The sequence below is a fragment of the Suncus etruscus genome, chromosome 4, assembly GCF_024139225.1.
Source record: "Suncus etruscus isolate mSunEtr1 chromosome 4, mSunEtr1.pri.cur, whole genome shotgun sequence".
NCBI lineage: Eukaryota > Metazoa > Chordata > Mammalia > Eulipotyphla > Soricidae > Suncus > Suncus etruscus.
Window position 1 is genome coordinate 8,729,807 of NC_064851.1, and position 26,122 is coordinate 8,755,928.

Sequence of the window (26,122 nt, forward strand, 5' to 3'; positions counted from 1 at the left end):
AAAAATCACATTCTAGCTGTCCGTAAAAGATGCTCATAGCATCCAGTACAAGCCACCCCACCACGCCTCCCAGCCCCAAGTTACACTGATTTTTTTTTTTTTAAGGCAGAAATATCCACCACAGGGAAAAAAGAATCCTAAGACCCTATTCATGCCAAGGTTTCTTCTTGGCTAAACCTTTGCCAATTCATAAAATTATTAAAAGCAAAGTGGTAGTTATAGTCCTATGTATATATTATACATTACATATATATATATGTGTGTGTGTGCACCTATACATAAAAATGTAAAACCGACACACGCAGGCCAGCAGACGGATGTGAAATCATATATACACGAACCAGTAGTGGGGAGGGGGAAGTCTGTCCCAGGATGCTTTGCTGTCACAGGCCAGGCATGATGTACGCAATGTTGTCGAGCGTGTTGGACTGCAAAATAAGGGGGAGAGGATCAGAACACTCTGTAACGTAGCTCCCTGAGCCATGTGTCCTGGTTCAGGAAGAGAAAGATCAGAGGTGGCTGCTGTGAGAGGAGGGAAAAAGGACAAAAATGAAGAAAAAGCTTGTGCCTTTGCCAGATGCCTCCTTGCTGCTCCTGCCAACTTGGCTAGGGAATATTAAGTGGCAGGAGCCACTCAGGCCTGTTTTACCTGGAAAGAGGAGGAACTAGGGGAAGCAGGATGTTTCTCTGGCATCACTGAAGGCTCAGTCTGCACCTGCTACCAATGTCTGAAGGCAGAGGCCGGCGCCAGGAGGCTTCGCTCGCTCCCCAGGGCCTGGACCACTCCCCTTCACCCCCAAAAGAAATCAATAATACACAAGGAAGGAAAACTCACCAAGACCTGTTTGGGACATCCGTTCAATTCAGGTAGCTGTGTGGTCAGACATGCCAGAGGGCCAAGAGCACAAATGATGGAGTCCAAAAGGACAGACAAACTGCCAGACACTGCCACCATGCCCTGGAGAGGGGAAGGTTTGAGAAGGAGGTGAACCATGGCCTGTGTTCAAGGTACCCGTAAGTCTTGTTCTCTAAACCTGGGCAGTTCTGTGAGAACTTGGAGCAGAAAGAGAAGGGGTTTGTGTGCCTATGTTTTGCCAGGACCGAATGAATGCAAGACCTCAGACCTACAAGGCAAGCGCTCTAGCGTGGAGTCACTTTCCCATACCTGCTGGCAACTCTCTAAGCTGTTTAAAGAGAAACTTCTCCAGTACCGCCCAGGTAAGTCTTCTGTGTTCCCATCATACTCTCTGAGTTCCCGGGATGGCCATTTAACAGAAACTGTGGACTCAGAGAGCTGCTAGGAAGATTTGTGAAAATTAAATATACAGAAATCATTTTTATCTTTTTTTTTTTTTGGTTTTTGGGTCACACCCAGCAGTGCTCAGGAGTTACTCCTGGCTGTCTGCTCAGAAATAGCTCCTGGCAGGCACGGGGAACCATATGGGTCACCGGGATTTGAACCAACCACCTTAGGTCCTGGATCAGCTGCTTGCAAGGCAAACGCCGCTGTGCTATCTTTCCGGGCCCCATTTTTATCTTTTTTTTTTTTTTTTTTTTGGTTTCTAGGCCACAGCCGGAGTTGCTCAGGGCTTACTTCTGGCTCTGTGTTCACTACTGGCATAGCTCAGGGGGAGGCCGGGGATTGAACCTGGGTTGGATGCATGTAAGGACCCAAAATCAATTTTCTTGCCGTTTGCCCCCTTTTTTTGGGTGTGTGTGTGTATGTGTGTGCGCGCACGTGCCAAGGACTGAACCCAGGGCTTCACACATACAGGCCTGTTGGTCTAGAATTTATAACTTGGCTCAACCAAAACAAAGATCATCCCTGGTGCTACCCTTCTCACAATTACATATATTAAAATCAACTGGATGGTCAGACCCACCCATAGCTGGGAGGGGTCTGTAGTTGGAATAAAAAGAGCAAGGGATCATGGGGTGCAGCTGAAAGAGGCTGCAAGAATATCTTTACTGGGAAGTCGTGTGGACAAACGCACTTGGCGGTTATGGCCTTGAAATAAAGCTGGATATCTCCTGAAACTTAAACTGACTGCCTATGGATCATTTCTCCGCCATTATCCTGCAACTTTCAGACCCACCGGCCAAAGGGACTATGGATGAGGGCTGAGCCAAGAAAGGCCTTACCTCCCACACTAGAATCTATAAAAAAATTTTTTTTTTTTTGGGTCACACCCGGCGGTGCTCAGGTGTTACTCCTGGCTGTCTGCTCAGAAATAGCTCCTGGCAGGCCCGGGGGACCATATGGGACACCGGGATTCGAACCAACCACCTTTGGTCCTGGATCGGCTGCTTGCAAGGCAAGCTTGCTGTGCTATCTCTCCGGGCCCCACCCTGGTTTCTTTATATCTGTTTATTTACCACCTGGTTTTACCCAAAATAGGGATTTTCCTACTTAGCATGCATGTATCAAGCAAACCTCTCTCTCCTCTCTTCTCTCTCCCCCCATCCCTTGAGAAGACAGATTACTTGGCCACCTGTATTTCACTCAGCTTTGTTTAGATTATTTCCTTTGGCAACCCTTGCTCCAGACCCATTTTCCCTGGGTGGAAATACGGGGTTTGGAATTATTAATCTACAGAGCCATAAGCCCTGAAAGTTGTTTTTATGTGACCTTCACGAAGGCAACTCCAGTGCGATCACTCCATAACCTGCTCATGCCCCCAACCCAGGACAAGCAGCACACAGCTGGCCACACTGGGTGGTGGCTGTTCTGGATTGAACAGCTTGTTCTGGATTGAGTCGTGCAGTGGGAACTGGGTTAACTTCCAACTCTGACACCATTTGGAGAACCTGTCTTTGGGATTTTCTGAGGACGTGGCAGGCGAAGGCAGCAGAATCTCTCAGAGCTTGTGCCTTCTAGATGGGGTGAGGGTGGGTGGGAGGGGGAAAGGGGAAGGGTCACCAGACTGGAGCATGTGCTTTGCATGTAGGAAGACCAGACCAGGTTCAATCCCCCGCATTCTCTGAACACTGCCAGGGGCACAAAGCCAGGAGTGGCCATGGTATAGGACCAGCTGCAGCCCTCAAACTAAGAAAATAAAATACTGGGGGGCACCCCCGGAGAGATAGCAGTGATAGGGCATTTGCCTTGCACGCAGCTAATCCAGGACGAATGGTGGTTCAAATCCCTGCGGTCCCCCATGCCTGCCAGGAGCATTTTATGAATGCAGAGCCAGGAGTAACCCGAGTGCTACTGGGTGTGACCTCCACCCCCCAAAAAAGTACTTGGGGAGCTGGACAGTATCTGGGTTAGTCTGCTCAGTATGAGGCTGCGGTGCTGACACTGCTCTGACTTCTGGCACAGCACCACATAAGGCCCTCCAACCACTACTGGGTGTGGCCCCACGATCCCCAAAATTTCCCGAGAGGGAAAAAAAAAAAGAGCGTGGGATGCTACTTGGTACATGGTTCAGTGCTCAAGGCTTGAGAGTAATTGATACTTGTTACTCAAGTCCTCATCTCCTACACTGCATTCTGGCTATGTGCCACGTCCCTCATTTTAGGTATTTCCCCATCTCCAGATGCGCAAAAAAAAAAAAAAAAAAAACCTACCACCTGATTGGGCTCAGTTACCTGGCCACTGTGGTGCTTGGCTTGCAAAAAATCTCCCTCCAGCACCTCCAAGGGACCAGGGTCCCCGGCCCCCTTGAGGTCTGGCATGAACAGGAGCCTCTCCACCCCTATCCCCAGTGTCTCCTGCATCCTTTGTCTCTCTGCTGCCTCCACTAAGTGCTGCAGTGAGTACACAGCAGGAGTCAGGCTCAGAAGTGAGGCCATCACGGCCATCACAAGTGGCCGGGCAAAGCAGTAACAGCTATTTTGTTTCACTGGGCTTTGGGTACCCAATCTTGAGAGCAATACATTATTGAAGTCAAAGTTCTTTCACTTAGTAAAAACAATCTCTTTCTTTCTCTTTTGGGTCACACATGGTGGCACTCAGACTCTTGGCTCTGTGCTCAGATATCGTTCCTGGCAGGCACCAGGGACCATATGGGATGTCGGGATTCAAACCACCATCTGTCCTGGATCAGCTGCATGCAAGGCAAATTCCCTACCGCTGTGCTATCTCTCTGGCCCCTCTTTTTCCCTCTTTGTTTGGAAACATGTTGTGTATGTAAACATTTCTATGGGATTATTGTTACTGATCCTACTCTGATTGGTGATTGTAGTGCTGTCCAGTTGAGCGTACCTCCCTCTTTTGGACAACAGTGTAGAAGGTTAAAAAATATTATGCTGGTGGTGGGAATCTTGCACTGGTGAAGGGGGGTGTTCTTTACATGACTGTAATCATACAACTACAATCATATTTGTAATCACGGTGTTTAAATAAAGATAATTTAACAATAAAAAATATTATGTTACTGATCCTATCTTGATCGGTGATTGTGCCGTACCCTAGGATGTGACCTGACATTCTGCTCCCACCTTAGGGTGGTACCTGATTCTGATGTATAAAAGCAAGGGTCTGTAAAAGGCAGGGGCTTTTTTTGAGGGCTGATTCTAAGGCTTTTGGCTTAAGTCATGTCCATGGAATAAAACTGATATCTTCTGAAGCCTGACTGCTTGTTAGCTTTATACCCGCCGCATTCACCTCAGAACCGCCGGCTGAGCAGGGTGACAGACGTGTGCTCCAAGCTGGAGGAGAAAGATCTCATCCTCCATCCCTCCATCAGTGAACCCCATTAAGGGCTGAATTGCAACAGAAACACACCTGGCATTGCTGGGGTTTACTTCTGGCTCTGAGTAATTAATTACTCAGGGGACCCTATAAGATGCTGGGGATTGAACTGAAGTTGGTGACATGTGTGGGAAATGCCCAATATGCTGTATTATCGCTCTGGCCCCAAAACAGTAAGCCATTTCAGGTGACACATGGGATACAAGTAAATAGGTACTTGGTAGTTATAGAGCCATCTTTTTTTTTTTGTTGTTTGTTTGTTTGTTTGTTTGTCACACCCAGTAGTGCTCAGGGGTTCCTCCTAGCTTTGCGCTCAGAAATCACTCCTGGCAAGCTGGGGGGACTAATGGGATGCCGAGATTCGAACCACTGTCCATCCTGGGTTGGCTTTGTGTAAGGTAAATGTGCTATCTCTCCAGCCTTATAGAGCCATCTTAATTTGTATAATGAAAAAAAGTCCAACACTGTATCATTGTAAAGATAAGGGAACATTTTGTTTGTTTGTTTCTGGGTCACACCTAGCAGCGCTCAGGGGTTACTCCTGGCCCTATGCTCAGAAATCGCCCCGGCAGTCTTGTGGGAACTATGGGATGCCGGGATTCGAACCACTGTCCTTATGCATGCAAGGCAAATGCACTACCTCCATGCTATCTCTCCGGCCCCGACAAGGGAAGATTTAAAGAAATATAGGAGGTAAATTATAGTGAAGTGGTACATGGAAACGGCAATTAAAGCTGGGGGAAGAGTGGACAAGAGGGAGGCTGAAGATTAACTAATGGGTGTACTGTAGGGTGTCTTTGGGGGAATGATGAAAAGATTCCAGAGTTCCAGTGTTGGAGACTGTTTGGAATAATTAAAAAGCCCTCTCACTAATCAAAATGAAGTTTCTAAAAATCTTGACCAAAGTGCTTTTTACAAACTGCATGTGGCCTTCCTTGCCCTTGGATCCAAAGAAATAGAAATAGCCTAGAGCTAGGGAGTTACTAGGCTCCAAGATGTCCTTGTAAACACAGGGGTCAAAAGGCCCAAGCTGAGATTAGATTTTGTACTTTGTTGCTCAAAAATAATGTAAATCTCTTGACTGATGATAATCTTATTAACCTTGTAAAATCAAGATGTTCCCGTGGAAAATTACAGCAATTCCTACTGTTCCCCGCCCCTACTCTCTCTCTGTTTTGCATTGTCTATAAAAGGTCTAAATTTTCTTTTATTAAATTGGACTCCTGATCGGACCCTCGTCTCGAGTCTCATTTTCCCAGCCCCTCTTCTATTCCAGGCCGGATTCTTCTTCGAGAACCGCGAATTACTGACGTGGTCTCCAGCTTTACCCGCTGGTCGGGGTCCCTGGAAGACCATATTCCAGAAAGCTGACTGGTTCACAACACCCTCTACATGTTATCATTTTGACAAAGGCATGCCTTATGGAACATGAATTTTTATTTCAGTAAGCATGTTCTTAAAAAGTAAACTCGAGAATCTTCCTTCAAAACTGGTTCCCTCTGCAGGTCACTGAGTCAGTGACACTCACAGCAACTGTTCACAGGAACTGGCGTGTTTGATTTCAAAGGACACAGACACTATCTCTCTGGCTAAGTGCTAAGATTCTGATGACGGGAAATCACGGGGAAGATATTCAAGGTTTCGAGCCCTCAAGTTCTTGGCACAGTGCCCAAGTACTCACTCAACAAATCAACTAGATTTTCAAGGAAAATCTAGGATGGTTGAGAAAAAAACAAAAGCATTTTTAGTTTTATGTTTTTTTTTTTTTTTTGGTCACACCTGGCAGCGCTCAGGGGTTACTCCTGGCTCTATGCTTAGAAATCACTCCTGGCAGGCTCGAGGAACCATATGGGATGCCGGGATTCGAACCACCGTCCTTCTGCATGAAAGGCAAATGCCCTACCTCCATGCTATTTCTCCAGCCCCCTTTTTTTTAAAGGACGTCTAAGACTATAAATATGACAAGAAAGAATCCCAGAAAAAGTGTGTTTGGGAATTTCTAAACCCTTTTACATATTTGGGTGTGTACGAAAGTATGTTATTTATAACTTGCCCAGTTTTTTAGATATTGGTCTGAGAATTTACAAAGAGCATCATTCATCTTATTTTTTGTTTTTGGGCCACACTCGGTGACGCTCAGGGGTTACTCTTGGCTATGGGCTCAGAAATTGCTCCTGGCTTGGGGGACAATCTGGGACGCCGGGAGATCAAACCGCAGTCCATCCTAGGTTAGCACATGCAAGGCAGACGTCCTACTGCTTGTGCCACTGCTCTGGCCTACCAGTTATCTCTTGTGTTCTTTGGCATTCTTTTTTTTTTTTTTTTTTTTTTGGTTTTTGGGCCACACCCTGTGACGCTCAGGGGTTACTCCTGGCTATGCGCTCAGAAGTTGCTCCTGGCTTCTTGGGGGACCATATGGGACGCCGGGGGATCGAACCGCGGTCCGTCCTAGGCTAGCGCAGGCAAGGCAGGCACCTTACCTCCAGCGCCACCGCCCGGCCCCGGCATTCTTTTTTAAAAATGTTTTTGGGCACATCCAGTGGTGCTCAGGGGTTACTCCTGGCAGGCTCAATGGACCATATGGGATACCAGGGATCAAGCCCTGGTTGGTTGCGTGCAAGGTACGCTGTGTTATGGCTTCGGCCCCTAGTGGTCTTTGACATTCTATTAGTTGAATCATAACTTCCAGGGCCAGAGCGATAGCACAGGGATGAAGGCAGGTGCCTTCTATATGTCCAACCCTAGTTAGATCCCTGGCACCAAATAGTCTCTTCTTACATCCCCTGAGAATAAAGTGAGTACTAATCCCAAAACAAAACCAAATAAAAAAAAAAAAAACCACCTCCTTTTACACAGGAATGAAGTGTTACTACTCTTGGCTTAAAAAATAACCTTTAGGGGCTGGAGTGATAACATAGTGGTAAGACGCTGCCTTGTACATAGCCAATACAGGACGGACCCCGGTTCAAATCCTGGCATCCCATATAGTCCCCCAAGCCTGCTAGGAGTGATTTCTGAGTGCAGAGGCAAGAGTAACTCCAGATCGCAGCCGGGTGTGACCCAAAAAATGAAAAGCAAAACAAAAAACAAAAATAACCTTTAGGGGCCAGAGAGATAGCATGTAGGTAGGTTGTTTGCTTTGCATGCAGGACGGTGGTTTGAATCCTGGCATCCATATGGTCCTCTGAGCCTGCCAGGAGAGTGCTGGCGGGTGTGACCTCCCCAAAATTAAGAAAATAAAATTTAGGAGCTCAAACTGATTTCTTTGCTGAAATGTCTGTTTAAGATCCAGTGAAAATGGAATCACAATATTGAGTTAGCCGAGGAAGAAATATTGTTAGAAACTAAACCTGGTAACAGAAAAATATTGTTAGAAACTAAACCTGGTAACAGAAATGGAACATGGCACCTTTGTAAGTTAAGTGATTTTTGAAATCGAAGCTTGAAAGAAGACAGAGCTCTCTCAGGTATACAGTAATGTAAAACTGGAGTGTAGAGTGATCAAGAGCGATCCTCCTGTTTGAATTTCAAAGCCAAGAACTCTTAATCCCCTATACAATCTAACCTGTCTATTTAAAATCTGGCTAGACATGCAAAGAAAATTCCAGATTCTTCTAAATAAAAATGATCACAACTTTCATAGGTTTTTTCACTGATCTTTTCAATTGCATTTTTGAAACAAACAAAAAAATAGTTCTAGGGTTCTGTCAATTATATTTTAATAAAATTGAAGGGAAAAAACCATTGAGAGGCCAGATAGTAAGTACAGTGGGTAGAACACTTGCTTGGCACAAAGAGGATTGATTTGCTCCCTGGCATGCCATCTGGTCTCCACCAGGAGTAATTCCTGAGTGCAAAGCCTAGGAATAACCCAAGCATTGCTGGGTATGCTCCAAAATAAAATCCCCTCCCTGAAATAAAATGTTGAAGCATTTTAACCCTTTTGAGCCCCTCTTTCAAGCAAATGGAATCAGTTTAAACTTTTAAAGCTAGCCGATGGATCTGAAACCTCTGGACATTCCAATGACCAGGAATCTTCTTCAATTACTGTCCAGAGCACTCCAGCATCCAGTTTCCACTTGAGAACGACTGCAGGAGGAGTGACGGGACTCCCAGCCTATGGGAACCTAGAGCTGCGCCCAATGACAACATGCTCACCTCTGTTTCCTGCAGGCGGTGGCCAATGAGGCTCAGGGACTCTCCCAACAGCTGGAGGTGAGCAGCCACGTCAATGGGCTCCGTGTCAGGGGCTTTGGCAGGCGAGGCGGGTAACAACATGGTGGTAGGCGGGGACTTCCTTTGGGGTGAGAGCACCCCTGCAGAAGAGGCTGAGAATAGGAGAGGGAGGGGAAAATGAATTGGTTGGCAACCTGGGGCACCAACAGAAACATTTCTTTTTGTCTTTTTAATTTTAACTTTATTTAAAGAAAAATGTATCATAGTTGACCATAATACATTTGTTTCCAGATAAGTGAGAGCAAACTTATTTCAAAAACATGAAAGATGGGCTGGGTGAAAGTACTGTGGCAGGGTGTTTGCCTTGCACCCAGCCGATTGGAGACAGACCTGGGTTCGATCTCCGGCATCCCATTCGGTCTTCTGAGGCTGCCAAGAGTGATCTGAGTGCAGAGCCAGGAGTAACCCATGAGTGCCGCTGGGTGTGGCCCCAAAACCCACCCCTCCCCCAAAATAGATAAAAATTAAAAAACAAATAGGATAGCATCAAACAAATGTAGTTGTCCAGGCATTCAAAGCACTACTACAGATATTGTAGTTTTTGTGGGGCGTGTTCTCAGCTGCCAGGTCTTTTGGAAGGAGGAATGGGGGGGGGGGGGGGTGTTTCCACATTCGTTCCAAAAAGTCCTGGTGATATCAGCCCAAATACTGGCGTACCAAAGTGTGATCAGATTGGTGTTCCTGAAACCCCTGTTTTTATGTGGCCACACCCAGCAGTGCTCAGGGGTTACTGTTGGCTTTGTACCAGATATCACTCCAGGAAGGGTTGGAAACATATGGGATGCCAGGGGATTGAACCCAGATCGGCCATATGCTAGGCAGAAGCCCTATAGCCTGTGCTATTGGTCTGACCCCACCTCTTCTTCCCTTTTCATTTTTTTTCTTTAATTGAATCACGCCTGGCAGTGCTCAGGGTTATTCCTGGCTCTGCATTCAGAAATTGCTCTTGACAGCTCAGGGGAACCATATGGGATGCTGGGGATCGAATTCAGGTGTGCTAACATTCCAGTCTCCCTTTACATTTCTATCTGGCAAGAGCCAAAGATGGCATGAGGTGCTGGTCCACAGGCCTATTTTTGTTTTAATGTTTGCAGAAAAGGAGGCAGAAATGACAAGCTAATATGGGGCAGAGTTAGCCCGCGACCTACAATGCCTGAAACACAAAGTCTCCTCCAGCAGTTGGAGACAAGACCTGAGCATGAGATCTGCTCCTAACAACGGGCTACTCTCCCGGATTCTGAGGAAGGCAGTCAGCTGGCCAGCTGGTTCGGAGCTCTGGGGAGGATACTGGAAAGCCGGGCAGGGTGGGAGCCACTACCTTTCACCCGTACGGAGCCCTCGGAGCTGGATGCTTTCCTTTTCACTGTCGTTGCCTCTGCCTTGTTCTGCTTGTGCTGGAGATACTGAGCTTTTTGCTTCCAGATCTGCAAGAGCAGGTCGGGTAAAAGGAAATGAAAAAAAAAAAAAGGACCACAAAGTTAAAAAACAAAAGGGAAGCCATGAAAGAATGGAATAAAGGAGAGGGGCGATAGCACAGTGAGGAGGGCATTCGCCTTGCATGTGGCTGACCTGGGTTCGATCCCCAGCACCCCACATGGTCCTCTGAGCACTGCCAAGTCTTAGCCCTAAACACTACAGGGTGTGGCCAAAAAATAATAAAGAGAATGAAAGAAATAAGGGAAGTGAGAGTTGGAGGGACAGGAGGAAAGTGGACTCGACTGGAGCTTTTGGATCTCTGAATGGATTATAACCATCTTGGGAACGACTCATCCAGGCAGGAAACAGAGTTCAGGGCTCCTTGATACTGGCCCCCAGGATTCTTGAAGGGAGGGTGTGCCACAGGTGAAACCTGAATAAATAGTGGTGGTGGGTGGGCTATGGCACCAGATTAAGGGGTCAAATGACAGGATGGAAAGCAGGGGAATAGGAAGGAAACAAGGTCAGCAGGGGGCCACAGGGAGAAAAAGGTTGTGAGACTTACTGATGTAGAGCAATCTCAACAACCTGAGCAATAGAATGTTTGTGAGGTTTCAATATATATACTTTTTTTTCCCATCTGGAAGAGCTGAAGTGGAGAACAAACTGGCCATTGGAACCACAACTAGACCAGCAACCTCCAGACCAGACAGAATCAAGGAAGATGTGTGTGAAGATCGGGCATCACCCAGGAACACTGAGTCACTCACAGGTGGCCTCACAGCAGGGCCCTCCTGAGAGTGAGGACTGGAGATGGCCACCATCTGCCCGCCGTGACCATGCCGTAGATGACTCTGCAGGATCAAGGCCAATAGGCAGGTGTGTACAAGAAATGACCCTGTCTGGGGGCTGGAGTGATAGCACATTTAGTAGGGTATCTGCCTTGCATGTGGCAGATCCAGGACAAACCTGGGTTAGATCCCTTGGCATCCCATATGGTTCACCTGAGCCAGCTAGGAATGATTTCTGAGCGCAGAGCCAGGAGTAATCCCTGAGCATTGCCGGGTATGGCCCAAGCAACAACAACAAAAATAATAACAACCTAAAAATGAATGCAACAAAGGCCAATTTCCTACAAACTGATCATGGGAGCTAGAAAAAGCAGTGCTAGGGCATTTGCCTTATACGTAGCTGACCCGAGATGGACTGGGTTCAATCCCTGGCATCCTATATGGTCCCCTGAGCTTGCCAGGAGAGATTTCTGAGCGCAGAGCCAGGAATAACCCATGAGCTCTTTTTGGCAAAAAAAAAAAAAGACCCTGTTTGTGACTCCCTCCAGACACTTGCAGCCCTGCTCCATTCAGGCTATCTTTTGGCTCAAATGTAAGACAAAATTTAAGATGAGGTGAGAAAAGAGCTTCTCTAAAACCTCCCACGGAGGAAAATGGGATGGACCAGTGTGAATGTACGCTTTGCTGGGCCGTATCTCACTTGATATCCATGCCATCCCCTTATTGACCAGTACAGCTGACTGGTAGAAGAATTATATTCTCTCTCTCTATATATATTCAATAATATTGAATATTCAACATTATTATTATTATATATAATATATATTATATATGCAATAATATTACTTGAAATAATATTTCAAAGGCACACAGGAAAACCCAAACAAAACAAAGCAAAACAACATATCTGTCAAAGGTGTACTTACCAGTTTGTCCTTTTCTGGCAATTGCTTCCATACCTCAGCCAATTTTTTACTAAGTTCCCCAAAATCTGGCAGGAGAGAGTAAAAAAACAAAAAACAAATTCAGGCAACACTATGGAGAAAACAAGAGTCAGGAGAATGAAAGCAAAGAGAGGGTCTGAAAGTGCACAAATCTATCAGAAAGCCAGACGTGAGCCAGACCCTCCAATAGTCTCTTAATTTCAGTTACAGAAAATATATTAGAAAGAACACTGACAAAAGATTTTACATTTGGGGAGTAGTGGTGGCTGGAGCTATATATGGTACAGTCGGAAGACACTTGCCTTGCATGTGGTTGACCTGGGTTCAGATCCTTGAGCAGAGCCAGGAATTAGCTCTGAACACCACCAGGAGTATATGTGGCTCAAAAACACCCCCTCCAGGCCAATCGACAAACAAAAAAGATTTAAAGAGTTCTGAGGAATTCTCTAAGGCTCTGGACCAAACCATTTCTTTGGAGCAGCTCCAACAAACCGTCCTCCACCAGAACACTTACACAGCAAGGCCACGGCTTCAGAAAATACATTTATTTATTTATTTACTTATTTATTTATTTTTTGGTTTTTGGGCCACACCTGGTGACGCTCAGGGGTTGCTCCTGGCTCTGGGGACCGTATGGGATGTTGGTGACCGAATCCAGGTCCGTTCTAGGTCAGCTGTGTGCAAGGCAAATGTCCTAGCCCTGCACTATCGCTCCGGCCTCAGAAAATACTTTTTTTTCACCTTTGGTTTTTGGGTTACAACCGGCAGCTCTCAGAGGTTACTCCTGGCTCTATGCTCAGAAGTCGCTCCTGGCAGGCAGGCTCGGGGGACCATATGGGATACCGGGATTCGAACCACCGTCCTACTGCATGCAAGGCAAACACCCTACCTCCATACTCTCTCTCCGGCCCCTGGCCTCCGTATTTTTTAAGATTAATTATTTAACTGAATTGCCAAGAGACAATTTGTAGCTACAAATAAAATATCCAACATCCTTGACCAGGGCACATCTCTTTGCCATCAATGTCCCCATTCTCCTCCCTCAGCATGCCTCTGAGGCAGATATGCTCCTCTTTAGACACTGGCTGAAGGGGTAGCATGCCTATCACTTTATCTCCTTTCAGCACCCAGTTCTTGTCATTCCCAAATACCAACGTCTCTTCACTACCCTCGCTGCACTTCCCCACTATTTGTGGCAGCATTCCTATCATGGACTAATCCTTGTGGTCCCTGTCTCTATTGTCATTGGATATTAATATCATGCTATTTTTTTTTGTTTATATCCCACAAACAAGTTCAGTCATATCTCGCTGGTCCCTGGCACGTGCTTTCAATTACTCTGGTGCAAGGCCAGAACACTCCAACACGGCAGGCAGCTGAGATCTACAGTGCTTGCTCCAAGCTGTGATGTGCCATGTTTTTCCCACCTCACCACTTTTGCGCCTGAGACAAGAGGAATAAGAAAACGACCTCCCTGTGATGGAGGTCAAGGGCAATGTAGAGGGACAAAAGCAGATGTAGAATCCCAGAAACAAAAAAAAAAAACAGATTCTCTGGTGTTGTGTCTGTTAACACCGAATTCAAGCTTTCCAACTTAGTGTTAAAAGACAATTTAAATGCTCATTTCCTTTAATAATTAGGGTGAAGTAGAGAGAAAACTCTAAGCAGCAGAACTGAGGAAAGAAATGAGATTTGTGGGGCTGGAGTGCTAACACATTGGGGAGGGTGCTGGCCTTGCATGCAGCCCACCTGGGTTTGACCCCCCCTTTCCCCGAATCCTGAATCTCCAGATCCCCTGGAACACGGCCAGGAGTAACCCTAAGCACTGCCCAGTGTGGCCCCCAAAACCAACAAAGAAAATGAGATTCGTGCTCTTCAGCCATTATGAGAGCAAAGCTGCCAGCTGGGGAGAGAGATGAGGGGACTGAAATGAAAAGTTAAACCTCTTACCTATCCCTGGGTGGTCGGCCACGATGGCCACACGATACTCCTTGCAGAACACCTGGTAGGCCGACATGTTCTTCTTTTTTTGGCTGTTGGTACAGGAGACAAGGGCAGGGAAAGACTCCATTAGCAGACAGACTGCGGACCCTGAGTGTGTGTGGTGAAGAGGGGGGCAGAAGCGACACTTCCCTGGGGGATCCACTAACCTGTCACAGGTCACCAGCTTTCCCCAACGGGCTCTAGCTCTGCAGTACCAGGACCAGAACACAGGGCAACTGCTCCATCACTAAAATTATATCCCCGGTTTCTGGGTAACTTTGTTTTTTCTCGGCAGTGGGGGCAGGTTTTGGGCTGCAATTGGCAGTGCGGGGGGGGGGGGGGTGTGTGTGTGTGGGGGTGTGGGGGGGGAGGTTGAGATGGGAGGAGGGCCCTCCCTTCCTTTTTTTTTTTTTTTTTTGTTTTTGGGCCACACCTGGCTGTGTTCAGGAGTTACTCCTGGCTTTGTGCTCAGAAATCGCTCATAGCAGGCTCGAGGATCATACGGGATGCCGGGGAACAAGCCCGCGTCCATCCTGGGTCAGTCGCATGCAAGGCAAACGGTCTACCACCTACCACTGTGCTATTGCTCTGGCTCCTAAGGAGGGCTATTTCTATGGTGATCTGGGGAATATGTGGTATGGGAATTTAACCTGGATTCCCCACTAACCTGTGTGGAAAAAAATCCAAAAGATGTAATCCCAAGGGGAACAGGCGGGGAGCGGGTCTACGGCAGGGCTGCTGCAGGAAATGATCCAAACCAGGGTGAAGAGAGATGAAACAAAGGCCCCAAAACCTTTCCACCATGTGGAACAAGAGAAAAAGGCCAGGCAGGACTTCGGTATTTATTGGGAAGATAGAACCACCTCCAAGAGCTGGGGGCGGGATTAACGTAAAGAAAGAATTTATCTAGAAGTTCTTCCCACCTAGGTGGGTCTTTGACATGTAAAAGAGGAAGCCATTATTGTTAATGGTGAAGCTGATGAGGCCATATTGTTTAGGGTGAAGGCTGGTTAACCCACCTCTGCAGAACAATGACTAGGGGGCAATTGTACCATCACTAAAAACATTCCTAGTCCCAGAGTGACTGTTTTTTCTTGGCAGTGGGGCTGGCTTGGGATGGGGGCGCTATACCCAAGGAGCTCTGGGGAACACATAGTGTGGGCGACTTAACCCGGGCTCCCACTGACCAGAGTGCTACAGCCCGCTGAGCCCTCGCTCCCACTCTCAATTTTACAGAAGGCAAAAATAAAAGTCATGGGCTACACTACAGCTGTATAATAATTACCTGTAAAGCGCTTCATTCTTCATACACACCACCCTAGGTTATGTGTGGGATCTTTGCCTCTAAGCGCTAAAAATATGTTTTTTTTTTCCCTCTCCTGGGATGGAGTGTGTCCATTTTTTCTCATCTCTAAAATTAAGAACTTGGGGGCTGGAGTGATGATGATAGTACAGCAGGGAGGGTGCTTGCCTTGCGTACAGCAAATCCCAGCTCAATCTCTGGCACCACACAAGGTCCTCTAAGTACTATGAGGAGGAGTGCTCCTTGGATGTAGAGCCAAGGGTAAGACCTGAGCACCATTGGTATGGCCCCCAAACTAAGCAAATGTAAATAAAATAAAGAACCGCGTAACTTCCCTTTAATCTTTGCTCCCAGAGGCCATGAGCAAAATTATTTTTTTCCTGTTCTGCTGGTTCAGCTTCTTAATCTGGTCATTTTCCTGATCCTGCATCTACTATTACTTATAGTTTGTCATGATTTTTATTATTTAGTCTTATAGCTCCACGCGATAAGTAAACACATAACTGAAGATAATTCATTGAATGTCCATGGAAGACAAATCTCTTTCATGCTAACACATGGCCTTGCACTACTTGAAGCATGCTTAAGCCTCATATTACATGTACTCCAAAGCAAGACATGATTTTTGGCAACCGGAAGTCAAACATGCTTGTTAAGTGAGTTGAAGAAAGAGTATGTAAAACAGGAGAGAATCTCATATACTATTCCGTTATCCATAGGCTGAGGGAAACAGGTCTCCTAACTGAAAAGGCATGTGAAAAATTCATTTTGAGAAGGAAGGACCTAATAAAAAGCGTGGCCTGATTCAGTCACACAACTAAGCCAGCCGACACAACAGAACACCAGAATGACTGATCCTGACAGCCTGACATCCAGGAATTATAAAGCGGAGAGAAGAAAAAAAAAAAAAAGTGCTGTTTGCTTCTGGAAAAAATTACTATTGAAAAGAAAAAAAAAATCCCCATAGTATCTTCATCTAACCAGTTGAGGTGGTTTCAGTACAGCTTCCTTAAGGCTTCATCAGAGTGGGTGGAGAGAGAGTACAGCAGGGAGGGTGCTTGCCTTGCACACGGCCAACCTTTGGCCAACCCAGGTTGGCTCCCCAGCACCGCCTATGGTCTCCTAAGCCGGTCAGGAGTGATCCCAGAGCACAGAGTCTGGAGTCAGCGCTGAGAACTTCAGGGTGAAAAAACAAACAAAACAAAACTTCATCCGGAAGTACCAAAATCTGAAAATGAAGTAGCCACACTCCAGAGCTAAAGACTGAAGACAATAAAAACGCTTATTGTGTTAGGTTCCAAGTTCATTTACAAAAGAAATTTCATGGTGGGGGTGGTAGGGAGTTTGCCTAGCTTGCGGTTGACCCTGGGACTAATCCTGATTAGATCTCCCATCATCCCATATGGTCTCCCAAGCCAGGAGCAATTTTTAAGCGCATAGCCAGGAGTAACCCTGACACTGGGTGTGGCCCAAAAACCAAAAACAACAATGAAAAAGAAATGTGGTGAAGGATGAAAATAGGAAGAGAGAAGAAAGTGTTTTCCATAGAGGCAGGCTGGGGGTGGCGTGGGGGGGAGGCTGTTGGAACACTGTAGGTTAGAAACTCAAACTATGAACAGCTTTTTTTAACTCTGTTATCTCATTAAAACATCAAAAAAGAAACTCTTGGAACACCTTTCAAAAGAAAAGGCTTTGAACTTGAGAAAGCCCTTTGTTGGGTATACATAAAACAATGGCTATGCTTGATATAAACAGGGCTTCAGAAATTAAAACCAATCATTTCTTTTCTTTCTTTCTTTCTTTCTTTCTTCTTCTTTCTTCTTTCTTTCTTTCTTTCTTTCTTTCTTTCTTTCTTCTTTCTTTCTTTCTTTCTTTCTTTCTCTTCTTTCTTTCTTTCTTTCTTTCTTTCTTTCTTTCTTTCTTCTCTTTCTTTCTCTTTCTCTCTCTCTCTTTCTCTTTCTTTCTTTCTTTCTTTCTTTCTTTCTTTCTTTCTTTCTTTCTTTTCTTTCTTTCTTTCTTTCTTTCTTTCTTTCTTTCTTTCTTTCTTTCTTTCTTTCTTTCTTTCTTTCTTTCTTTCTTCTTTCTTTTTTTTTTTGTGGTTTTGGGTCTCACCTGGCAGTGCTCAGGGGTTATTCCTGGCTCCAGACTCAGAAATTGCTCCTAGCAAGCACGGGGGACCATATGGGATGCCAGGATTCAAACAGATGACCTTCTGCATGAAAGGCAAACGCCTTACCTCCTTGCTATCTCTCCGGCCCCAGGGACTTTTAATTTTAATGTACAAAAATGTACCAGCATTTATTGTATAGAAGATTATGCTTATTGTGTCTATTGTAGCTCCAAGTAAGTTTGAATATAACATATATGTATGTTATATACGCAATGAATATATATATATAAAGAACAAGCTTTATTTTGTGTTTAATTTTAGGGCTATACCCAGTGGCACACAAGGGTTACTTCTAGCTCTGAGCTCAGAAATCACTCCTGGCACGCTCGAGGAACCATATGGGATACAGGAATGGAACCTAGGTCAGCTTCATGCAAGGTAAACAAACTCCCTACCTGCCCTACTTGGTGTGCTCTAGCCCCAAGAATAAGCTTTTTGTTTTTGTTTTTTTTTGGGGGGTCACACTCACTATTCTATCTTTCCAGCTTGTTCCCCAGTCCAAGCATTAAGGCCAGATCTTTCCTTTTGCCAGATCTTTTCCTTTTTCAGGACATGCCCAGTGTGCTGGGGGAAAGAATGAGGACACCTCCTTCCTGCCGGTGCTCACCTGAGCTTTGGTTTCTCTAACTAAAACACCAACAGTAGGGCCAAAGCAATCGATTGTACTGTGTGGAGGGTGTTTGCCTTGTAAATGGCAGGCTTGGGTTCCATCCCAAGCACCACCAGGGAGTTATTTCTGAGAGCAGAGCCAGCCCTGAGTACTGCCAGGTGTGACCCAGAAAAACAAAACAGGTCAAGAACTTTTCACCCCACGTTGGACACGGGTCCCCTGGTGACAGGCTCTTCAGCCTTACTTACTATTTCTGTAAGGCAGGGCTTCTAAGCCACCATAGAGCCCAGCTGGACTGTGGGCTCCCACGCCAATGGGATGCAATGGGCGCTGAGTCACATTGACGGTTTTGTGGGCAGCTGTTATGCCCCAACTAGAAAACTATTAGGAGCTCTTATCTACTTGTGCTGTAGTTTTCAAGATAGATGCAGTGCCCAAAACAGTCAACATGAGCTTTCTGGAGACAGGAAATTTTTGGGAAGTGTGAGATGACATTGTCTGCTCTAAAGCAGACACGGACAGGAACAGAAAGGCCTTTGTGCTCAACCTTCCCCAGAAAAGGGGAAATGCCCCATTGGGGGATATATTCAAGGGAAGCCCATCCCTCTTAGCTACAACACAGAAGGGAGTTCTGAGCATTCAGAGATTTTTTTTTTTTTTACTATTTTAGTAGCAGCTCCATATGCCAAATTTTTCTAAGAGTTTTTTAAGTTTCCTTTCTTTTCTTTTAAAAATAAAAATTTTTGGGTCACAGCTGATGGTGCTCAGGGGCTTACTTGTGCTGGGGAGATCCAGGTCTCCCTACAATTCTTTTTTTTTGTTGTTGTATGTGGATTTTGGGTCACACCCAACAGTGCTCAGGGGTTATTCCTGGCTCCAGGCTCAGAAATTGCTTCTGGCAGGCACGGGGGACCATATGGGACACCGGGATTTGAACTGATGACCTCCTGCATGAAAGGCAAATGCCTTACCTCCATGCTATCTCTCCAGCCTCTCCCTACATTCTTATACACTCTTTATTATGTGTGAAATCACAGGTGGTTACATTCCGGAGAGAAGAGAAGAGGGGAGGAAAAAGTGAATGGAGCAAAGTGGGGTGAGGAGAAATGAGAGAAAGTGAGGTTAAGAGGCTGGAGAGATAATATAGTAGGTAGGGCGCTTGCCTTGCATGTGTCTGACACGAGTTTGATTCCCTGGCATCCCATATGGTCCCCCAAGCATTGCCAGGAGTAATTTCTGAGTGCAGAGTCAGGAGTAACCCCCAAGCATTGATGGGTGTGACCCCAAAACAAAACAGAAAAGAAAAAGTGAGGTAAGCACTATGGGCCAGAGATAGCACAGGTTAAAGCATTTGCCTTGCATGCATTTGGCTGGGGACCTGATCCCCGGTACATGGCTCCCTAGAAATTACTGGGAGGGACTCCAGGGTACAGAAAACTGGGAAGTAAGCTCCCCCAATTCCCCAAAGAAAAAGAAAACAGTATTATAAGTGACTTATAGTGATAATAACTGGCAAACAAGGACTTAACCAAGAGCTGTTCTCTTTATTTGTTTTTTGGGCCACATTCAGTGGACACTCAGGGATTACTCCTGGCTCTGTGCTCAGAAAATCACTGTTGGCTTGGGGACCATAAGGAATGCCAGGAATCGAACTGTGGTCTGTCCCTGGATCAGTTGCATGCAAGGCAAATGCCCTACCACTGCGATATTGCTCCGGTCCCAAAGCTACTCTTTACAAGATAGACAACTAACGAAAAAGATGGACCAGAGTGCCAGTCACAATGTGGCCATTTTATAATCCATGCCTTCTTCAAGTGTCTGACTAGACAGACACCAAAAGCAACACTTTGCAGAGGGCTCTTTAACTTCTTCCTGCTCTTTACAGACAGCCTGGCATGGCTGGTTTAGTAATCTACAAGAGAATCTACTGGAAGTCCTCCTTTGCACGTTATCCATGACACTTAACCTAAGACCTATTTTTATTTATTTAGCCACACCAGTGGTGCTCAGGGGTTATTCTTGCCTCTGCACCCAGGGATCCCTTCTGAAGGGCTCTGGGTACCATAGAAGATATCAGAGATCGAACTGGGTTGTGTGCAAGCAACTGCCCAACCTATTGCATCACCACCATTCCAGCACTAAGATCCTGTGTTCCTTTGTTTTTTGGCCCACACACGGTGATGCTTGGGAGTTATTAATGGTGGTGCTTGGGGGTCCCTTATGAGCTGAGCTGCTCTCTGGCGAAAGAACTTGGGTCAGCTGCAGTGCAAGGAAAATAAATGTCTTATCTGCTTGTACTAGCTCTGCAGCTCCTACCATCACTTTACTCTTAAACCATCATGGGAGTTTGGGCCAAGGATGTAGCTCAGTGGGTATCACCTTGCATGTAAGAGGTCCAGGTTTTGCACAGCAAAACATACAGCTAATCCAAAACAGCTATCAAAACTCTGCTCAAAGACACCTAACGTGCCCCTTTCCCCCCAACAAATCTTTTCCTCTGGGAGTTCCCAATCTCTACAGTTGGCTGCCCAACCTACCTTCTCTCAACACCGTGTCTTCATCTATCTATTCACTTAGTGGATAAAGCCACAGAATGCTTACCAAGGACATGGGAGGGCTTAAAGGAATATTAAGGTGACTAAAACTCTCCGTGAGGGGCAAAACACCTTCCAGCAGCTTATTGTGTTAAATAGGGGAAATGAAATAAGTACGGACTAAAACAACCCCTCCAATATCTTAAGAAAGAGTAAACTAAGTCCAGCTAACTTTCCTAGCAAGGGTGTTCTGGCATTCAGAAGTTAACTCTGGGGGCTGGGAGCAACAGGGCAGCTTTGCAAGTGGCCCAACCCAGGTTTGACTCCCCCAGTGCCCCCATACAGTCCTCTGAGTACTAGCCAGGAATGATCCCTGAATGTAGAGACAGGAGTTACCCCTGAGCACTGATCTAAGCACCCTTGAGCTTAGATCACGTTGGTATCAATGGGAAAAACGAAGGAGCAAGGAAGAAGGGGTGGGAGAGGTCATCTGAGGCCTGAGGCAGAGGGAGGGTTAAAGCCCAAGACTCTGGGGTGCAAGGCAATGAGAATAGAAGAGCCCCAAGTTATTTAGCGAGGAAAGCACTGGGGTCAAACAGTTCAGTGGGAAGAGTCGGAGGTGAGCAGGGAAAGAGAGAGGATAAGACGGCTGGAAAATGGGAAAAAGATATCAGAACAGTTGGATCTGAGGGTCGGGACTGGCTGGGGAAGGTAGGAGGGAGCCCCGAGGGCTAATGGGAAGAAAGAACAGAAGGATCCATCACAAAGGAGACACCTGGTTAAACTCACCACTATATGGTTTATGCATACGGTACTTATCAGTGTCCAGTTGCCAGTGCTTATTCCGCTAAAATCCTGCCCTCAGGCTTCTCTGACCACACTGATCAGACCATTACTAGATGGGACAATCTTGGGATAGAGAGGCTCTGAGGATAAGTAGCATTTACGACTACTAGTTCATGAAGAATTTTCAAGTAAGGGGAAAAAGAAAAAGCCAGACCTCCTATAGTACTTGCCAATCCAGTTCTTTTTCACAGTTTTGTTTTGGGTTTACATCTAGCAGTGCTCAGAGACTTCTTGAAGGTGAGTGGGGGGCTGGGCAACGTAGTGTAGGAGATCAAACACAGGACAGGCAAGAAGAGCTTTAACCCCAGGTCTCTTTCTATGGCTTCCACGGAGCTGTTTTGTATATAACTGAAGTTTACGTATGTTTACATATACGCCAGTTCTTATGTTTACTTGATTCTTGGCTCAGCAAACAGAATTTTTTTTTCTACAGTGATCAAAAATTTTAATTAATTTATAGATATCCACATGTCTACATAGAAATGTTCTATGTAGGTTAGGGTAGTGCTTTTGCCTTTTCACGCAGCTGACTGGGTTTGATCCCTGGCATCCAATTATGGTTTCCCCTAAGCCCTGCCAGGAGCAATCAATCTCTCTCTCTCCCTTCTCTCTCTCATCCTTACCTTCCTTCCTTTTTTTTTGGGGGGGGGGGGGGTCACCACCCAGCAGCGCTCAGGGGTTACTCCTCGCTCTACGCTCAGAATCGCACAATGCAAGGCAAAACTCTACCTCCATACTATCTCTCCGGCCCCTTGCCAAGAGCAATTTCTGAGTGCACAGATAGGAATAACCTCTGAGCTCTGCGGGGTGTGGCCCTCAGACAACAGAATAAAATAAAATAAAATGAAATGAAAATGAAATGAAATAAAAAGTTCTACTGAAAAGCTATTATGGGAACAGAATCTGTACCCCAGTTAGACCAAATAAAACGATCATTCCTAAACTTGTTAATATATTTGATGTTCTTTATAGGACGTTTTTTGCTTTGCTCAGGGTTTATACTTCCTGCCTTGTGCTCAGGAATGACTCCTCGTGGTTGCTAGAAGAATCATATGGGCACTGGGAACTGAAACCCCTGTCTATGAACACCTGTAAAAATAAGCACTCTACCTACTGTATTATTTCCCTGGCTCCTTTAGGAAGCTTTTCTTTTACAGTAATGTCATTTCACTGCACAGAACTATAAAAAAAAAAAACACAGGAAGAAAATAGTTGAATTCTGTGTGGCAAAGCTATGATAGCTTCCCACCTTTCTGCTATTTCTGAATTTCTTTTTTCTTTCTTTCTTTTGGTTTTTGGGTCACAACACGGGCAGCGCTCGGGGGTTTCTTCTGGCTCTATGCTCAGAAATCGCTCCTGGCAGGCTCGAGGGACCCTATGGGGATGCTGGGATTCGAACCATTGTCCTTCTGCATGCAAGGCAAATACCCCACCTCCATGCTATCTCTCCGGCCCCCTGAATTTCTTTTTTTCCCCACAGCTCTCTATTCTGGATTTCTAAGAACAGTAAAACACTCTCATAACAGGGGACGAAGTTACTTCTGAAAGGAAACTGTTAAGGACACAGACCTTCGCTCCTAATATAGCTGCTAGAACATCCCCACCACCACCACCTGGAGGCGCTCCAAGGATTGCTCTTGGCTCTGCAATCAGGAATCAGTTCTGGTGATGCCTTGGGGGAAGGCTGGGGGATTGAACCCGGGTTGGCTGCATGTAAGGCAAGTGCTTTACCCTGCTATGCTAGGACTCAGGCCATCAGGCCCCAGTTGCTAGAACATTTCTTTTGTTTTGTTTTTTTGGGTTCACACCGGGCAGCACTCAGGGGTTACTCCTGGTTTCTATGCTCAGAAATCGCTCCTGGCAGGCTCAGGGGACATATGGATGCCAGGATTTGAACCATCATCCATCCTGGATTGGCTAAGTGCCAAGGCTAAATGCTAATCTCTCTGACCCCATAGAGCATTTCTTAAACAAACTGAACCAAGACTATGAACTTCTCATTCCCTCAAAATGGTTAAGACGCTCTAGGCATCTGGAATGATGCCTCTGAACATCTACTGTGGTATTGGCGCTTGACCAAACAAGTTCCACAGTGACCAAAGGACCAAAACAAGAATATGAAGACGAAAAATTCTACAAAAGTGGCCAGCAGCAGCCAGCCAGCGGAAAGAAGCAAGCCCTCGGCCTATTCTGTGAGTGGGGCTCTTCAACGAGAAGCTCTCTGGGTTTTCAACACAAAGGCAGGAGAACCTTCCCTAGCTCTTCATTAAATGCCTAAAGGCGGAAAACGTTTCCAAATTAAAGAACCTGGGCCACGGATCCTTCTATGAATCTCAAAGCACCAGTCGAACAAACCTGGCACCTAGACTGCCTCTTGGCACCATGGCAGAGCGACTCTCTATTAAGGAAACTCATGAATAATGAAGACAGCTCCTGTTTGGGGAGCTGGCCACTTGGCCACTGGCGAGATTAAAGACCTGAACTCGCTCCTGGAGATTCCCTGTCTCCTTGTACATACTCAGTGGGCTCAGTTTGTGCCACTTAAAAACCAAGCACCTTGGCACCTTCTGGGCAGAGAGACTTGCTTCAGCTCTGACGCTGGATATGTTGAGAACAGTTGTTTGACCAAAAATAAAAGCTTTTCATTTTTTTTACCTTTTCTCCTCGGCTCTCGGTCTCTGTCTTCCCTTCTTCTTTTTCTTTTCACTGTGACCGTCCATGTGGAGGCCAGGGCGTGGGTGGCAGAGGAGGGACCCCTGGTCCGGGGCCAGGGGTGCTGGGTGGGGGGTCCAGGGGCAACCACGGCCTCGCCAAACCCGGCCACAGAAAGCAAGTCCCGAGCTTCTCTTGGCCTTGGTAGTGGCGGTCCTCTCACCGGTGCTTCTCCTTGTCCTTCTTCTTCTTGCTCTTCTTAGATTTCTTCTTCTTCTTGATCTCCCGGTACGTGTCGTCTATCACCAGCTCCCCGGCCTCCAGCTCCCCTCCTGAGGAGGACTCTGACTCCATCATGACGGGGTCCAGCCCCGAAAGGTCCAGGTTGGCGCTGCCTCCGTGGGACTCCGAGAACTGTGAGGTGTCCGGAGCTGGCCGCACAGCCCCTCGGGACCTGGGGAGGAGCGAGGGTCCGAGGCTGGCCGGTGCTTCTTGCGGGCCGTTTTCAGGAAGTTCTGCAGCTCAGGGCCCCAGGAAGCAGTGCGCCTTGCTCATCCCTGGCTGCCTTCTTGGAGGGTTTCTTCAGGGGCTGCTGCGGCGAGGGGGTACTGAAAAGGACTCCTCGTCTGCCACCCCACCACCCTTGTCCTTGTCCTTGGTGTGAGAGGATCAGCTTCATCTTACAGGCCATCAGGCCTCGCGGAGGTGTGAGGTCTCCGTGTTGACGTACAGAGGTTTCATCTTTTGGGCCGGTGCACCCCCGCCACCGTCGTCCTGGGCCAGCTCCCCGCTGCTGCTGCTGCCTTTCTTTCGGTGGTGTTCCCGCCTGCTCTCCAGGTGGCCCTGACGACGACGTTGAGCCTGGACGCCTTCTCCCCCAGTTTCCTGGCCGGCTTGGAGCCCGTGGCCAGCGGGGACGTGATGGCCTTCAGCAGGTCCATGGCCGTATCGGCACGACACCGGCGGGCTGGACCTGTTTCTTTTTCTTCTGTGACCGACTCCAGAGATGCGAGGTCTGGAAACCAATCGGGAGATGTAACGTCCCTATGGCGGAGAGAGCCGCTCCCAACGCACTCTTCCCCCTGTACCCTGGAAAGCCCCCAATTGCCACAAGAGGAGGAAGAGGAAGAGACACGATTTGAGGGGAGGCCCCTTGCGCTAAACTCCTGCCACTCCAGGTGCTGCCCTGCCTCTGCCCTGGCGAGGTAAGAGCCTCCCCTCGACTCTGGAGAGAGGAGGGAGCTCTGGCCTCTCTCAGGGGTTTCCTCAATCCCCAGTCTTCACCAGGCCACTGAAAAAGAACAAAGCCGGAAGAACGTAACTGCACTTACTGGGGTGGGGTGCTTTTTTTCGGGGGGGGGGGGGCTACTGGAATCCTCAATTCCGACCACACCGCAGGCCGTGTTCAGGACCAACCCAGCCTAGGAAGAGGGTCTGTCTGTGCATGTGTCTCCGGCCACAGCCGGGCCCTGCGTGCTTGTGAGTCTGAGATGCCTACTGGTTGTCGGGGAGAAGCGACCCCCACCGCACCCAATGTGGCGGGCTGGAGGCAAGGCTGCGTGCAGCAGAAGGGGGTTGGCCTGGGTCACCAACGGGCACCGAGATAAGTAGGTGGTCGGGGTGGGGGGAGAAGGAACCTGGTACCTGGTTGTATCACAAATGAAGACTGTTCTTCTATGCTGAATGCTCCAATATTACCAGCCCTCCACCTCTCCTCCTTCACACTGGTTTTACGCGCACTCAGAACAAGAACCACTGTCCTGTTAAATAGGGCCACTGCGTCAGCAACATTCTGGATCCCTTCTGCCCTACCCGACTCAAGAGCTAGAGACCAGTGTGTCCCGCCGGTCCTTACCCTCCATAGTAGGAATCCTCAGGGCAACAGCTTTCTCTTCTTCATGTACACGTCCGTCCCCAGGAAGTAAAGCTCACTCTCTGGAA

At 47.0% G+C, this 26,122-nt stretch overlaps 1 protein-coding gene across 1 annotated transcript; it reads right to left on the reverse strand.

Moving 5' to 3' along the window:
* Window positions 1-216: 216 nt before the first annotated feature.
* On the reverse strand, window positions 217-25,212 carry HMGXB4 (HMG-box containing 4). The gene is given in 12 exon segments (XM_049771758.1): window positions 217-428; window positions 836-958; window positions 8,855-9,024; window positions 10,251-10,356; window positions 12,066-12,130; window positions 14,034-14,116; window positions 24,185-24,267; window positions 24,269-24,607; window positions 24,610-24,714; window positions 24,717-24,785; window positions 24,788-25,033; window positions 25,036-25,212. Coding segments are annotated over 12 exon segments (1,521 nt in total). The 5' UTR covers window positions 25,123-25,212; the 3' UTR covers window positions 217-383.
* Window positions 25,213-26,122: the final 910 nt, after the last annotated feature.